Source organism: Geotrypetes seraphini, chromosome 7 (assembly GCF_902459505.1).
Source record: "Geotrypetes seraphini chromosome 7, aGeoSer1.1, whole genome shotgun sequence".
In the NCBI taxonomy this organism is placed as follows: Eukaryota; Metazoa; Chordata; class Amphibia; order Gymnophiona; family Dermophiidae; genus Geotrypetes; species Geotrypetes seraphini.
The window spans coordinates 105,981,020-105,997,635 of record NC_047090.1 but is presented as its reverse complement, the minus strand read 5'-3'; the positions used below and the strand labels follow the sequence as shown (position 1 = coordinate 105,997,635).

The 16,616-nt window shown below is 44.1% G+C and overlaps 1 protein-coding gene across 2 annotated transcripts in view; it reads left to right on the top strand.

Moving 5' to 3' along the window:
* Nucleotides 1-16,616, top strand: part of ACTN1 (actinin alpha 1) — a 273,263-nt gene that overhangs the window by 143,908 nt on the left and 112,739 nt on the right. For both annotated transcript variants that reach the window (XM_033950678.1, XM_033950679.1), the window contains exon 4: nt 11,299-11,385. In XM_033950678.1, coding sequence (XP_033806569.1) covers nt 11,299-11,385 — 87 coding nt within the window. The remainder of the gene's footprint in view (nt 1-11,298; nt 11,386-16,616) is intronic.

The window sequence follows — 16,616 nt, the reverse complement described above, 5'->3', positions numbered from 1 at the left end:
CTGTTGCATTCTGTTATCTGGTAGTCCAAGTAATAGATGTCTTTTCTTGTGTGTGTGTGTTCCAGATGCTTGCATGGTCCAGTAGTAGCCATGAATATTTATCTGCATTCTGTTTCTTCTGTCCAAATGTGCTATATATAATCCAGAGGGCTCAGGGCTGAAAAATCATGAATATTTAAGATCATTGACATTTTCGATTCAAATCTTCATCCCAGCCAATACTCTGAATATTAATAGCTGTGCTTCGATTTGCTTAATTGACTGCCAAGAAAGATGAATATAATCAATACCCTTTTGGCATGTCATGGTAGGTTGTAAGTGGTTTTCCTGCTTTAAATAAGGTGAAGTGTTTTTTCTAGGGGTAGAAATGTCACTCTAGGCTTCAAAGCCCATTCAACTTTTAAATGTATGGCCATATATAAAGCAAATTGCTCTTTCCATAATATAATACGAGGAGCTGTGGAAATTTCTCAGTCAAGCCAAGAAGAGAATGATGTGGAGCCATGAAACTTACGAGTTATTCTACACTTTTCATGACACTTTTTCTTTCATTTCTTATCATTGAAATAAAGTGTCAAGGAAAGTGTGGAATAACTTGTAAGTTTCATGGCTCCACATCATTTTCCTCTTGGTTGGACTGAGAACTTTTCAGTGGCCCCTTGTAGAGTGGTGTAGTAATAAATGGCAACCCAGGCCAGTTTTCAGGCTATCCATGATGAATACTTATGAGAGATTTGCATGCACTCTCTGATCTACATAATCTGCAAACTGCCTGGTTGTAACAGTCCTTCTAGAAACTTTATTACAGTGGATAGACTATTGAGCACCTCTAAAGACTGGTTCCCTCAACGCACTCTAGCTGTAAAAAGTTAACAAGGGAAACTGCAGCTGAGAATCACCAGTGAGTTTCTACGGGCCTTGGACAAGTCACTTTGGGGTTCATTTTCAAGAGAGAAAAATGCCCCAAAAATGGCCTAAGGTGGCATTTGGACTTTTTGTTTACTAAAATGTATAAATTGCCATTTTCAAAACACATTTTTTAGACTGATTTCTATGCTGTTTGACTGCAGTGCATCTAAATCTCAAGAGGAAGTGTTAGGAGTATGTTTGGGCAGGATTAGGGTGGACTTATGATTTGGACATTTTTCTGCAATAATGGAACATTACAGAAAACATCCAGAGCAAAACTGGGACATTTGAGGTTAGACCTTTTTAGGTGAAGTTCACTGCAGTGCCCCCTAAGGTGCTCCACTGCTCTGCTGAGAGGTCTGTTTGGCCAGTCTGTTAAGAATGCTAGCCCCTGCTACATCCCAATAGCCATTTTTGTAAGTTTTTCATTTGGACGTTTGCTTTTTGAAAATGGTTCAAAAAGATAAACTCATTAAATACTTCTAGGAAATGGCCATTTTCAAAACAAATAGCTGACAGACCAAAAGGGAAGAAGACTTGCCTCAATATATGTCAAACAAACAAAGAAAGGCAAGTGAGATGTCATAAAACAACCAAAGGGTACTTTTATTAATATAAAAAGTCCTAGTATATTTACTTGATGAAACTACAGAGTAAAAGTCCAGACTGATCCCAGTTTCAGTTGTCTGAAATGCCTTCTTCAGGGGACTGAACAAATAAACTAAAATAAAAAGACATGGACATAAGTGTATATTCTAAAATCATAAGGAAATAAATCATAATCCATAAATACTAAAATATAAAACAAAACCATCACATAGATGAACAATAGTAAAGAACATTATAAAAACCAAATTAAAAAGTCATGAATGATAATGGAATATACATATCATGTAAACATACCATAAGAGACATCATGAAAATACAACCAAGCATGAGTGTATATAAAGATAAATTATGCTAAAAATTCATAACAATACTTGAAAGCCACTAAGTTGCAAATAAACAGCAATAGGATTAAAGATGAGATGGCATGAAGGATTGACCATATAACATTAGTATCATGTAAAAAGCAGATTTATAAAAAGAATAATGCAAATAAAACTAAAAAGCGTATATTAGTATGAAAGAGACACAACTAAAAAACATGATTTACGGGCAATAGATGAGCATTATCATTGGCAGAGCAGACAAAATATGTTGAACAAAAAACAAATAAAGATAGAGGCATATTTTAAACAAAATGCAAATGCATAAATGATCTCCATAATTAGAACTGTATCGGGAATAGCAACTATAAAACGCTGCTCTGAAAGGTGCATAGAGGTAAATGAAAATTAAAGTGACACAGAGCATCGGAGCAGCACGGAGCATTCAGCGCGACAGCTGGCACTAAAAGCTGTTTTTACGGTTTTGTAAAAAGGGGGGTAATTAGAGATGCTTGGTTTTGCATGTCTCATAATTGTGAATTTGTCTCTGCAGAGATAACATGCAGGGAGCAGCGCAGAGTATTCAGCACGCTGGTAGGTGCTAAAAATCGCTTTTGCGGTTTTATAAAAGGGGGGTATGTCTTCTAGATAGAAAAATTGCCCATGATATTATAAATGAATTAATAGAATTCATTTAACAAAAATGTAAACATTGCATGAATATACAGCCTCATGCTACATAATTAAAAACTAATCCTTGTTTCATGATGTAAATAATTTTGGGACTATAATGTAGCTTAAATAGAAAACTATAGATTTTTTTTTTCCTCATAAAGCATTTTAATAAAAAAATAATCCAATTTAAATTAAAAATCCAATTTAAATTTTAAAAAATCATTAATTTTTAAAATCCAATTTAAATTTTTAAAAAATCATTAATTTTTATCCACCCTGGTATTTGTTTTTGTATAATTTGATTCTGAATGTATTTTATTGTGAACCACTTTGAACATATACTTTTTATAAGTAGAAGCAGTTATATAAAGTTTTAGTAAAGAATTACTTATTCTCAGAATTTCACCATAAAAAATGCAATAAGGCCTCCTTTTATCAAGCTGCATTAGGGTTTTTTATTCCTATGAGCATCGAAGCTTATACTGCAGCAACCCGCGATAAAAATCCCTAACATAGCTTGATATATGGGGGCCTAAGTTTATTATTCACTGCTTGTTATACAGGTCTCTGTGAAGAACTAATTTATTCTTAATTTTTAACTTGGAAAGCCCATAAGTTTCTTCATTTTAATATGTGGTGCTTTATATCTGTAATCCCTCATATTCAATTTTTGATCTGGCAGGATGAAACCGTGAAACCCTACGCTGATAATGATCTAATGTAGGCCATTACATAAGAGGAGTTCACTCAGTCTGCTATATTTTAGTTTCAGGTTGACATCTCTGTTTTTATTGTTTTTAAAATCTACATTTCAACTATTGTAAGTCAAGTCCTGTATGCCCAGGTACTGTAAAAGGGGCTGTTCACATTTAAGTTTTATTGGTTTGGGGCCGGGACCAACAAAAGCCAGGAGGCCGTAGGCAGTTTCGCCACACCTGCTTCATATTCCTTTCAGTCAATAAGACAGACCACACCGGGCTTGGTGTTTTGAACCAACAAGCTTACTTTAACATCTCTTAGACAAATAAATGGGTCAGTAACTCCAGCAGAGATAGTACATGCAAACAGTTTTGTTTAAAGTCTTTATCTCCTGTTCTTCCTTTCTGCAGCTTTACATAATCCTCAATTCTCTCATTCACTGTCCCCAACAAAGGGTGCAGTAGCAGATAAAAATCAATTTCAAAAAGGTTATTAATCTTTGTTAGAGGTAGACAATATGATGAAACCTTCCGCTCAATATGTGGCCGTGGCGGCGGCCAAAAAAGCAAACAGGATGCTAGGAATTATTAAAAAAGGGATGGTTAATGAGACTAAGAATGTTATAATGCCCCCCCTGTATCGCTCCATGGTGCAACCTCATCTGGAGTATTGCATTCAACTCCGGTCTCCTTATCTCAAGAAAGATATAGTGGCACTAGAAAATGTTCAAAGAAGAGCGACCAAGATGATAAAGAAGATGGAACTCCTCTCGTATGAGGAAAGACTAAAATGGTTAGGGTTCTTCAGCTTGGAAAAGAGAAGACTAAGGGGGAGATATGATTGAAGTCTAGAAAATCCTGAGTGGAGTAGAACGGGTACAAGTGGATCGATTTTTCACTCCATCAGAAATTACAAAGACTAGGGGACACTCGATGAAGTTACAGGGAAATACTTTTAAAACCAATAGGAGGAAATATTTTTCACTCAGAGAATAGTTAAGCTCTGGAATGCATTGCCAGAGGTCATGGTACGAGTGGATAGCATAGCTAGTTTTTAAGAAAGGTTTATCTATAAATTGCATCTTTATCTATAAATTGCAATATTATTATCAAGACTTAGCCAAAAGGAAAGATTTATAAACTATAAAGAGCTTTACCTCATGCAAAATTATCATTTCTTTAATAAGACATTAACTATTTTTTCAGAGGCCCTCCAAGTACCTACAAATTCAAAATGTGGCCCTGCAAAGGGTTTGAATTTGAGACCACTGTTCTCGAAGCACAATTTTCTAGTTGTGATTAATATTTTTATGGTGGTGGGGGGGGGGGGTCAGTGATTACTGGGGTAGTGTATATGGGTCTGTATTATGTTTTTGCAGTGCTTATCTGGTGACTTTAGGTGGCCCCGTTTAGCTATGGTCGTTCAGCGGCACTATGAAGGCCTAGGTCGTTTATAAATACATCCAAAACCCGGTTTTATTATCGGCACTTGGACGTTTTTGTCCGATGAACCTCCAAGTGCCGACTTAGGCCAGTTTTTGGACGTTTTTCTCTTTCGATTATGAGCCCCTTAGTGTCTAGAAGACTGCAACTTTTGTTTAATATGCAGACTATTGCATATTGGATTATGTGCGTCAGTGTTGGGTGATATATCAAGCTTGACTGACAAGCATATGTTTTGGAAGAGAAACCTTGAGTGAAATGCTGTCGGTTAATAGAATTTGGATGTGGGCTTATTAGATGAAGTGGAAGTGTCGCATGGCGGTGAGAGAAGCAGGTTGTGAGCCAGGGAAGCCAGGGCTCGGGACATGCTTCTCCCACTGACACCCTGTGACCTTGCACAATTTACTCCACATCTGTATTGTCTTGGGCATAAACATACCCTCTTCCCCCTCCCCCACTAGTATTTAACCAGCAGCAGTGAGCATGTTGCTAAATACTGACCGCCGTCAGTTAAAATAGAGCTGGTTATTCAATGCTTGGCCGTGTCCAGGCACTGGCTTTGAATATTCAGATCAGTAGTTGTGTGGGTGTGGGTCATATTCAGTGCTCTATCTGCATACCTAAGTTAGAACTTTTGTTTACACGATCCTACTTATTTATTTAATTTTTTTTCTGTCTCAGTGTTTTTCAACCTTTTTACACCTATGGACCGGCAGAAATAAAATAATTATTCTGTGGACTGGCATCGGTCCATGGACCGGTGGTTGAAGAACCCTGGGCTAAGTCGTGGGCCAGACCCCGCCCATCTCTACCCAATCTTCACCCCAGACCCCGCCCCCATAATAGTACTAATTGCACCTTGCATGTCCTGTGCCTCATCTGGAAGCCTTCCCTCTGATGTTGCAACGTCAGAGAGAAGGCTTCTGGTTCAGGCGTAGGATGCCCGTAGGAGCCACTGCCCGTGGCTTTGTGCACTGAATCAGTTAGGAAGAGGGAGATGGCTCGAAGATAACGCCGCATCGATCGCACCGTGGACCAGCGTTTAAAGAACACTATTTTGGGCCTGATGCACATGCTGGCCCTGTGGACCGGCACTGGTCCGTGGACCGGTGGTAGAAGAACACTGTTCTATCCCATTGTCCCCAAGGAGCTCAGAACAGGTTACAAGTTAAACATACTGGACATGGTATACAATTAACGGATTATGATTTGCACTGGATTTGCCAAAATTTCAGTACACGTTTGTTATATGTTATTATCCTAACTTGACACATTCTACGGGTCTAATACTAATATACATAATATACAGTTTACCGGTTACAATTTGCCATAGTTATCCTTACCGTGAGAGTTTTCCAGTACAAGTTTTATCCTAATTGATACACACAGGTTGGATTTGCCATAGTTTCAGTGCAAAATTTTCCAATTCAAGTTTTCCTTACTTGACGCATACATAACATCGTGCTTCTTAACCACGTAAACGTAAGTTCAACATGGTTTACGGAAGATTATAAACAATATCATGAAGAACAAGAAAAGTTATTTAACCAGGTATTTTGAAAAAAGATAGGTTTTCAACTGAGTTCTAAAGTGTTTATAGGAACAAGCTGTACGCAGTAACGTTCGAAATTCTTTATCGTGGGAAGCTGCTTGAAATGCTAAAGTATGATCAAGAAATTTCTTGTTTTTACAACCCTATACAGATGGGAAAGTAAACAGGGCGTGAGATCTTCTACTATGTTTACCAATATTCATTTCTTTGTGATCCAATGGATAAGGGCAGGGGGGTTAGGTGACGAGGTATGTTTTTTAATTGCTTTCCTAAAGTTGAGGAGTCCTTCAAACTTGCCCAGTTAGGTACGTGGGCACTGGCACTGAATATCATCAGTGCCCGCAAAACGTCTGGGACCTCCCAGATAGTGCCACGATGGTCAGAGCAGTGGCATAATAAGGGGATGTGGGGGGTGCAGACTGCCACGGGGTCGGTCTTGGTGGGGCGCAGGCACCGCCCCCGCCATGCACGCACCTTCGCTTCCTCCCCCACCGTGCCTCCAGCTCTTTGCTGGTGTGAGCAGCAGCTCCAACCTACTGCTTGCGCCGGCCTCGGCGCTCCCCTCTGATGTTACTTCTGGGTCCCGCGACTAGGACGCGACGTCAGAGAGAGCACCACCGGCACGGGCAGCAAGGTAGAGATGAGGCTTGCGCCGGGGAAGCTAAACAGGTACGGGGGAAGGGAAAGGGTGTATCCATGGTGACGGGGGGGAGAGAAGAGGTAGCAGGGGTGTCACTGCCCCGAGTGCCTCCCACCTCGCTACGCCAGTGGGTCAGAGCCAATATTAGACAACTCTTCCTGATTAAGTGCTCCTCAATATTGGGGGCCAAACGGCACTGAGTGGTTTAAACAGGCAGGGGCTTGGTTACCCAAGCTCAGAATATTGCACTTAAACTGGCCGAGCTAGCCAGCTCCGGAAATGCTGGTGCTTGGACATGACCTAACATTGAATATCCAGATTTCATGCTTGCGTCAGTCGGTCCTAAGAATCTTAGAAGCAAACTCTAATGAGCAAGATTGAACAAGATCATGTCAAAGATAGTCTGATTAAGAGCCTTTAGATAACTAATTTATTCTGTTAAGAACTTTTCAGTTTTTTCTATTGGCTTTCCTTTCCTATTTTATCAGTGTCTTGATATAGGGTTGATAATGTATGATTTGATTTTCCTTTTGAATGTAGTAATCTTTATTTTTCTGTATTTTTTTTTGTAACTATCTGCTGTGCATAGTTTATATGTGGAACTGTGGAATTGTAAAACTGGTATTTAACTTGCATATATATTTAAGTTGGTATTTAAGTTGCATATATATATATCACAACCTCCTTAATCTAAGAGAAATATAAAATGTAGGGAAGCCATGGGGGAGCCATTTTTAAGCTAATGCCATGTTCTCCCCCCTCTATCCCCTTTGACACACTTCTCAGCCAGCACTGCGGCTGTAAACATTTTCAGATCTCGCTGTTAATTTTGAGGCAGAAAGTGTTGGGGTGTGATTTGACATTGTGGTTGCTTGCAGGCAGAGAAGAAACTGAATGCTTGCTTCTGAGTCGCCCACACTGGGAGTTTTCTGATTTGTGGCGGAGATGACTCTCCAGATCAGAAGTCTCCTGCTCAGTGCAGGGCACTCACTCGGTAGGTCGGAGAAAAAGATATTAAAAAATCCTTTTATTGAATTGAAGAATAATTGCCTGAAGTATCAATGGGCATTCTTTTATTTAGTTCCGCAGTTATGGAATAATCTGCCCATAGACTTGAGAAAAGAAGAATCATAAATAAACATTAAAAGACATTTAAAAGCACATTTTTTCCAATTGGCCTTCTCAATTTAGAACAGAGTTTGGGACTATGATCTGTGTTTAAGTAATGATTAATCTTGTAATGGATAATTTTTAGCTGTAGGCATTATGATGGCTCATTGAGATTTGATCGTTTTATTATTAGAACTGTTATTGAGATGTTCGCTATGATATTTTATGAAAAAAAATTTTTAACTTGTGCTCTTAATCTTTCTTTTTCTATTTTTAATGGAGTTCTTTTCTTGATGAATATGAACTATGTATTGAAAATCGCTTGGATCCTGTTAGGCTGTCATGTGGTACAGTATAATCTCGTTATAACGGACTTCAAGGGACCTGGAAAAACAGTCCGTTATATCCAGAGTTGCATTTTTTAAAAACTTTATTTAGGGCAACTTGAAACAACGTAAATTGATGGACAACAGTCACTGCACAAGCATATCAGCAACATCAATAACAAAACTCAGCAAAACATTGGCATGGCACGAAACGATTACAAACCAGTAACACTGTACTGGAAAGAAAAATACTCTGTCACTTTTTTTATTGGCTGCATTTTGATACTATATCACCGGCATGCCACGTGCCTTGTAGGCAGAGCCTGCATGTTCATTGTAGACGAATAAAACTACAGCTAAAAGCGGCTCTGGGGACCACAATAGGAGTTTATAATGGCGCTCGGCCAGGACCAGCGGACCTTGTCCGCTATAGGTGAGGTTCTGTTATAAGCGAGTCTGTTATAATGAGATTATACTGTATATAAAGTTCTTTATAAACATGAACATACACTAATAGCTCCTCTGGCTGTGACTGTAGGCTGGTATGACTATATATATATATATATATATATATATATAGTCATATATATATATATATATATATATATATATATATATATATATATGACTATATATATATATATATATATATACATACCAGCCTACAGTCACAGCCAGAGGAGCTATTAGTGTATGTTCATGTTTATAAAGAACTTTATATACAGTATAATCTCATTATAACAGACTCGCTTATAACAGAACCTCACCTATAGCGGACATATATATATATGTATGTATGTATGTATGTATATTGGGCCCACAGAGGGAGAGGAGGGCTGGCTCCTATGAGCCAAGGCAAAAGCTGTTTTTTTGGGTGGTTGGGCTCTCCCATGACTCTCTCTCTCCCTCTAGAGCAGAAAAGACTGGGCAGAAACACATCTGAGTTGCTGCTGGTGCTGCCATTCCTCCTGCAGCTGGTTGGTTCTTGTGAACAGAATAAACCAGCAAGCTGTAGGAGGTGGGCAAATAGGAACTAAAAAGTGGCAAGAGCAATTTGGGGGGGGAGGGTTTGGCCAGTTAAGACACCTACTGAGTAGATTTATGAATTTTTGGGCCCTGCAAGTCATTGCTCAGATCTGACACAACCCTCTCATAACTAAGCAACAACAGCAAGATTCAGTTTGAAACGTTATATCCACCGTATGGTCCTTCAGTAGCCCAACATGAATTTACAAGACATTTTGCCTTTTATTTCTCTGTCCCTGCCTTTTCAGATTTGTTCTCTTTAACAGTATGTGGACAGCTATCGTTAGTGTGTTTTAAAACAGCTATTAAAACCTGATTTTTAAAATTTTTTCAACAGGCCTATGTAGCCTGAACAGGAATGGGTTGTGCTGTGCAGCACTCTGTTAATTTAGTCTTCTACAGTTGTTTTTTTAAAAAGTTTGGATGCATTTTTTATCTTTCCTATTAATATAATGTAGTTCCTTTTCTTTTTATGTTTTTAATTTTTAGCCTTTAAACCTTTTAGACCTGCTTGCCAGCCAAAGCGATATAATAAATCCCAACACCTGGGAGGGGCGTCCTATACAGAATCGGGCCTACACTAACCCTGATTCTATAACCAGTGTCCATGTTACAAACGCCGATTACAGAATCAGGTTAGAGTAGACACAGCCGCTAAGTATAGCAGCTGCCTGTCGTCCACGTCCCGCCTAATCACCGGCAGGAGAGTACCCTACCCCTCCTGCCAGAATGCCACCCACCCAACACCCCCAATAACCGGCAGGAGGGTGCCCAACCCCTCCTGCCGGAGTGCACCCTCCCTCCGGACCCTCCCCCACACTAATGCCCCCCCATGCTAACACCCCCAATGACCCCCCCAACCTCCCTCCCCAACTAACCTCTAATTGTTGGACGGACAGGTCTTGCTGCCGTATGGCTGGCAGACTCACCTCGTCTAAATGAGGTGGGCACGCCGCTTCCGGGCCTATCCCTGCTAAGCCTAAGGCCTGATTGGACCAGGCTTCTAGAGCCTGGGCCAATCAGGCCTTAAGCATAGCTGGAATGGGGCCGGAAAGGGCGGGCCCGCCTCATTTTGACGAGGCTGGACGGACAGCAGCAAGACCCGTCCGTCCAGCCAACAATTAGAGGTTAGTTGCCGCGGGGGAGGTTAGGTGGGTCATCGGGGAGTGTTAGCGTGGGGAGGTCCGGAGGGGGGCGTCCTCCAGCAGGAGGGGTTGGGCACCCTCCTGCCGGTGATTGAGGGTGTTGGGTGGGTGGCCTTCTGACAGGAGGAGTTGAGCACCTTCCTGCCGGCAATTGGGGGTGTCAGGTGGGTGGCGTTCCAAAAAGAGGGGTTGGGCACTTTCCTGCCAGCAATCGGGGGTGTCGGGTGGGAGGCGTTCCGGCAGGAGGGGTTGGGCAACCGCCTGCTGGTGATTGTGGGGGGTGGGAGGGTGGGGACATGCGGCCGCGGCTGCTATACTTATCACAGCAGGGAGATCCCATGCCACGATAAGTATAGCGGCCGTGTCTACTTACAATGTAGGCCAGCATTTTGCTGGCCTACATTGTAAGTGTCTCTCCCTGTACTAGGGAGATGCGTAGGGCCGCCTAGTTTCACCTAAGGCCCTTAGGCAAACTTAGGCGGTCTTGCAGGCCTCCCTAGGCTCCCGGAAGTGCCTTCAATATAAGGAGCATTTATTAAAAAAACGTGCGTCCCAATTGGCTGATTAGACAGCTGTAGGAGCCTACAGCTGCCTAATATCGGGGCCGAAATGTCTAACTTATATGGCTATGTCCATTCCAAGTGCCCATAAATCCAAAGGCTTCACACTACGGGTTGGATTTGAACTAGAATACTTTTAAGACCATTGTGGCTTAAATATGTTGGGGGGGAAAAGTACTGGCAATAGTTATTCAGCTGCTAACAATTTTTTTTCCTTTGATTCTTGATGTCATTCACCTCTTGGAAAGTGTTTGTCTTCAACTTTTGGTTATGTCTGCTTTACAGAAATTGTGGATGGTAATGCCAAGATGACATTAGGAATGATCTGGACAATCATCCTACGCTTTGCTATTCAGGATATTTCAGTTGAAGGTAAGTCTTGTCAGTCTCTCTCTTGAATCTTCAAAATGTGAATGTTCCATCGGGAAACAGAGCAATTTGAGTGCAGATTAGAGAATGACACGGGGACAAATTTTTCCCCGTCCCTGCGGGAAATCATTTTCCCGTCCCCGTGAGTTCTTTTCCTGTCCCTGCCCCTTTCCTGCAACCTCTATCCTTATCGGCACAAGCCTTGAACACTTTAAAATCATACGTGTTTGAGGCTTGTGCGGTTAAGGCAGAGCTTACAGAAATGGGGCAGGGACAGCGACAAAACTCATGAAGATGGGATGGGAAAATGTGTTCCTGCGGGGACGGGGAAAATTTTGTCCCCGTGCCGTTCTCTAGTGCAAATATAAAGACCCATTTTACATAGAATATTCAAGTAGAGATCAAAATTCAGATATTCTGGTTGGGATATTCTAAATTCCAGCAGTATTTTAGCAAAGGCTCTGCTGACATCGAATCTTTTCTAAAACATGTATGTTTGCTGGCAAGAAGGTACATACATGTATTTGCCAGCACAGACATCAGGAGCAGCCATTTTAGACAGGTACCGTCCATATAGATAAAATGAGCAGCATGAGCCAGGTCGCTTCTGCATAGAAATATTGCATTTTACAAACCTACGTAGATGCCAGCTGTGTAGGTGCTTGCATTCCCAATATTGAGCAAGCTTCCTCACTGTGTCCAAGGAGGGGCAATTTGTATGGTTTGGCTCCCCCAATCATTTTGAACAGTTGGTACCTATGCAAATGTTCGCATGTTAAGTACTGCCAATTAAGATGCGAGCCTGCAATTTTAATTTGGTTTCATTTTGAAGGCAGAAATAAAGAAAGGGGGGATTGGCTTTTAATTCTGCATGTAAAGGCCTGACCAAAACAATCCACTTTAAAAAGAAATCTATGTGGCTCTTGAATAAAACCTGATGGAGTTATACCCTGCCCAAAGCATAGCCCGTATCTCCCTGAAATCTCTACATGGTATGGATCTCTTCATGTAAATAGTGGCTTTCGCCTGCCCCCTTCCTCCCCAATGTTGAGCTACTTGTTCGCCGCTGCTGCTGGGGATACCATTTGTAAACAGGCCTCCTTCCTGCTTTCTAGCTGCATGCCCCTCTTCACCGAAGCCGGCCCGGTAGGCTTCCATTCAACTTCCCAACATGCTTCTTCCCACCCCTCCTTTCTCTCTTTGTCCAACGTTGATATTCTCTTTCTCCCTTGCTCACTCCAGGGCCATCCAAGCTGGGCTGCTCCTTCCTGCCTTCAGTCACACTTTTTTTGCAGGGACATGGGCAGCGGCTCTTGCACGCTGCATGTGGCAGACCTACAAGTCTTCTTTCTGACGTCGGAGTGACGGCTCCCGGGTCAGCCAGCATGCAAGAGCCACTGCCCGCATCCCTGCAAAGAACAAGTGCGGCTGAAGGCAGGAAAAAAGCAGCTCACCTGGAAGGAGGACTGTTGAGGTAACTGGGATCCCCGGCTGACCTGGAAAGCTTCCCTCCGACATCAGAGTGACACAGGGATAGGGACATGTGGTAACCCATAGCAAACCTGGACTGTAACAGTAATAAATTTAAACAGAATTTAAACAGACAGGGTGGGGATGGAGTTTGAGTTTGCAAGGATGAGGACAAACGTTGTCCCTGTGTCATTCTCTACTCTAAAATATATGCACTCTTTCTGCATTTTGTAAGTAAACTTTGTTTTCTTTGGTTTTAAAGCTTAACTATCTCATTGGTGGGGAGGGGGAGGACCAGTGGGCAAGTTAGAAACATAAAAACTTGATGGCAGATAAAGACCAAATGGCCCATCCAGACTGCCTATCCGCAGTAACCCTTATCTCTTCCTCTCTCTAAGAGATCCCATGTGACTATCCCAGGCTTTTTTGAAATCGGACAGTCTCCGCCTCCACCACTTCTAACGGGAGACTGTTCCACACATCTACCACCCTTACTTTTTCTTTTTATAATTCTTTATTCATTTTCAAAATTACAATAAGTGTTATATATGTTCAATCAAAATAGCAATAAATACATCACTTAAAAACTATCATTGGTACAATACATAAACTCTTATCCCTCCCCCTTCCCACCCCTCCCTACCGTGTATTCCATTATCTTATACAATATGTAATAATAAAATATCCCCCCCTTCACCATTAAACTTATAAATTTAAGGGAAACAATATCAACTAATCCGTAAAATACCACCCTTTCTGTAAAAAAAAAGTATTTCCTTAGATTACTCTTGAGCCTATCGCCTCTTAACTTCATCCTATGCCCTCTCATTCCAGAGCTTCCTGTCAAATGAAAGAGACTTGACTCGTGCGTATGTATATAACTTAGGTATTTAAACGTCTCTATTATATCTCCCCTTTCCCGCCTTTCCTCCAAAGTACACAGATTGAGATCTTTGTCTGTCCCCATATGCCTTATGATGAAGACCACACACCATTAGTAGCCTTTCTCTTTCTTGGACTGACTCCATCCTTTTTATATCTTTTGAAAAGTGTGGCCTCCAGAATTGTACACAATATGAGGTCTCACCAGAGCTTTATACAGGGGCACAATGCCTTCTTTTTTCTACTGGCTATACCTCTCCCTGTGCAACCTAGCATCCTTCTAGCTTTCGCCGCCACCTTAAGATCATCACACCCAAGTCCCACTCTTCTGTCATGCACTTAGTTCTTCACCCCCTAAACTGTACCATTCCTTCGGGTTTTTGCAGCCCAAATGCATGACATTGCACTTCTTAGCATTAAATTTTAGCTGCCAAATTTCAGACCATTCTTCAAGCTTTGCCAGGTCTTTCTTCATGTTATTCACACCATCCTGGGTGTCTACTCTATTGAAGATTTTGGTATCATCCGCAAAGAGGCAAATCTTACCAGATGGCCCTGCAGCAATATCATTTATAAAAATGTTAAAAAGAACAGGCCCAAGAACAGAACCTTGAGGCACACCACTGGTAACATCCCTTTCCTCAGAGCGATCTCCATTGATCAGTACCCTCTGTCTCCTTCCACTCAACCAGTTCTTGGCCCAGCCTGTCACTTTGGGACCCATCCCGAGGGCACTTAGTTTATTTATTAGACGTCTGTGTGGAACACTGTCAAAGGCTTTGCTAAAATCTAAATACACCACATCTAGCGCACATTCTCTATCCAATTCTCTGGTCACCCATTCAAAGAAATTGATCAGATTTGTCTGACAAGATCTACCTCTAGTGAATCCATGTTGCCTCCGGTCCTGTAATCCAGAGGATTCCAGAAACTTCAACATTCTCTGTTTTAAAAGCATTTCCATTAATTTGCTTACCACAGATGTCATATAAGAAAAAACAGACTGACTCAATAATATACACAGCCTAAGAGGAGGGCTCGCTATACAAAAACTTAGCTCAGAGAAATAAAACTCTGAAGAGGGAGAGGTTACCCCCTCTTGGGAAAAGAGTTTGTCTTCCAATCATTGCTTAATCAATGTTAAAAGCGAGACCAGCTCAAAGGTGTAAAAGTGTATCAACTAAGTTTGTAACACTTGATTACTTACCGTATTTTCACGCATATAACGCGCGCGTTATACGCGTTTTTACCTACCGCGCATACCCCTCGCGCGTTATATGCGTGAGCGCGGTATACAAAAGTTTTAAAACATAGTTCCCACCCCCGCCCGACGCCCGATTCACCCCCCCAGCAGGACCGCTCGCACCCCCATCCCGAACGACCGCTCGCACGCGCTCCCACCCGCACCCGCATCCACGATCGGAGCAAGAGGGAGCCCAAGCCCTCTTGCCCGGCCGACTCCCCGACGTCCGATACATCCCCCCCCCCGGCAGGACCACTCGCACCCCCACCCCGAAGGACCGCCGACTTCCCGACAATATCGGGCCAGAAGGGAGCCCAAACCCTCCTGGCCACGGCGACCCCCTAACCCCACCCCACACTACATTACGGGCAGGAGGGATCCCAGGCCCTCCTGCCCTCGACGCAAACCCCCCTCCCTCCAACGATCGCCCCCCCAAGAACCTCCGACCGCCCCCCCCAGCCGACCCGCGACCCCCCTGGCGACCCCCACGACCCCCCACCCCCCTTCCCCGTACCTTTGGTAGTTGGGCCAGAAGGGAGCCCAAACCCTCCTGGCCACGGCGACCCCCTAACCCCACCCCGCACTACATTACGGGCAGGAGGGATCCCAGGCCCTCCTGCCCTCGACGCAAACCCCCCTCCCCCCCAACGACCGCCCCCCCCCAAGAACCTCCGACCGCCCCCCAGCCGACCCGCGATCCCCCTGGCGACCCCCACGACCCCCCCACCCCCCTTCCCCGTACCTTTGGTAGTTGGCCGGACAGACGGGAGCCAAACACGCCTGTCCGGCAGGCAGCCAACGAAGGAATGAGGCCGGATTGGCCCATCCATCCTAAAGCTCCGCCTACTGGTGGGACCTAAGGCGCGTGGGCCAATCAGAATAGGCCCTGGAGCCTTAGGTCCCACCTGGGGGCGCGGCCTGAGGCACATGGGCCCAACCCGACCATGTGCCTCAGGCCGCGCCCCCAGGTGGGACCTAAGGCTCCAGGGCCTATTCTGATTGGCCCACGCGCCTTAGGTCCCACCAGTAGGCGGAGCTTTAGGATGGATGGGCCAATCCGGCCTCATTCTTTCGTTGGCTGCCTGCCGGACAGGCGGGTTTGGCTCCCGTCTGTCCGGCCAACTACCAAAGGTACGGGGAAGGGGGGTGGGGGGGTCGTGGGGGTCGCCAGGGGGGTCGCGGGTCGGCTGGGGGGGCGGTCGGAGGTTCTTGGGGGGGCGGTCGTTGGGGGGGAGGGGGGTTTGCGTCGAGGGCAGGAGGGCCTGGGATCCCTCCTGCCCGTAATGTAGTGCGGGGTGGGGTTAGGGGGTCGCCGTGGCCAGGAGGGTTTGGGCTCCCTTCTGGCCCAACTACCAAAGGTACGGGGAAGGGGGGTGGGGGGGTCGTGGGGGTCGTCAGGGGGATCGCGGGTCGGCTGGGGGGCGGTCGGAGGTTCTTGGGGGGGGGCGGTCGTTGGGGGGAGGGGGGTTTGCGTCGAGGGCAGGAGGGCCTGGGATCCCTCCTGCCCGTAATGTAGTGCGGGGTGGGGTTAGGGGGTCGCCGTGGCCAGGAGGATTTGGGCTCCCTCCTGGCCCGATATTGTTGGGGAGTCGGCGGTCCTTCGGGGGGAGGGATGTATCGGACGTCGGGGGGGGGGGGC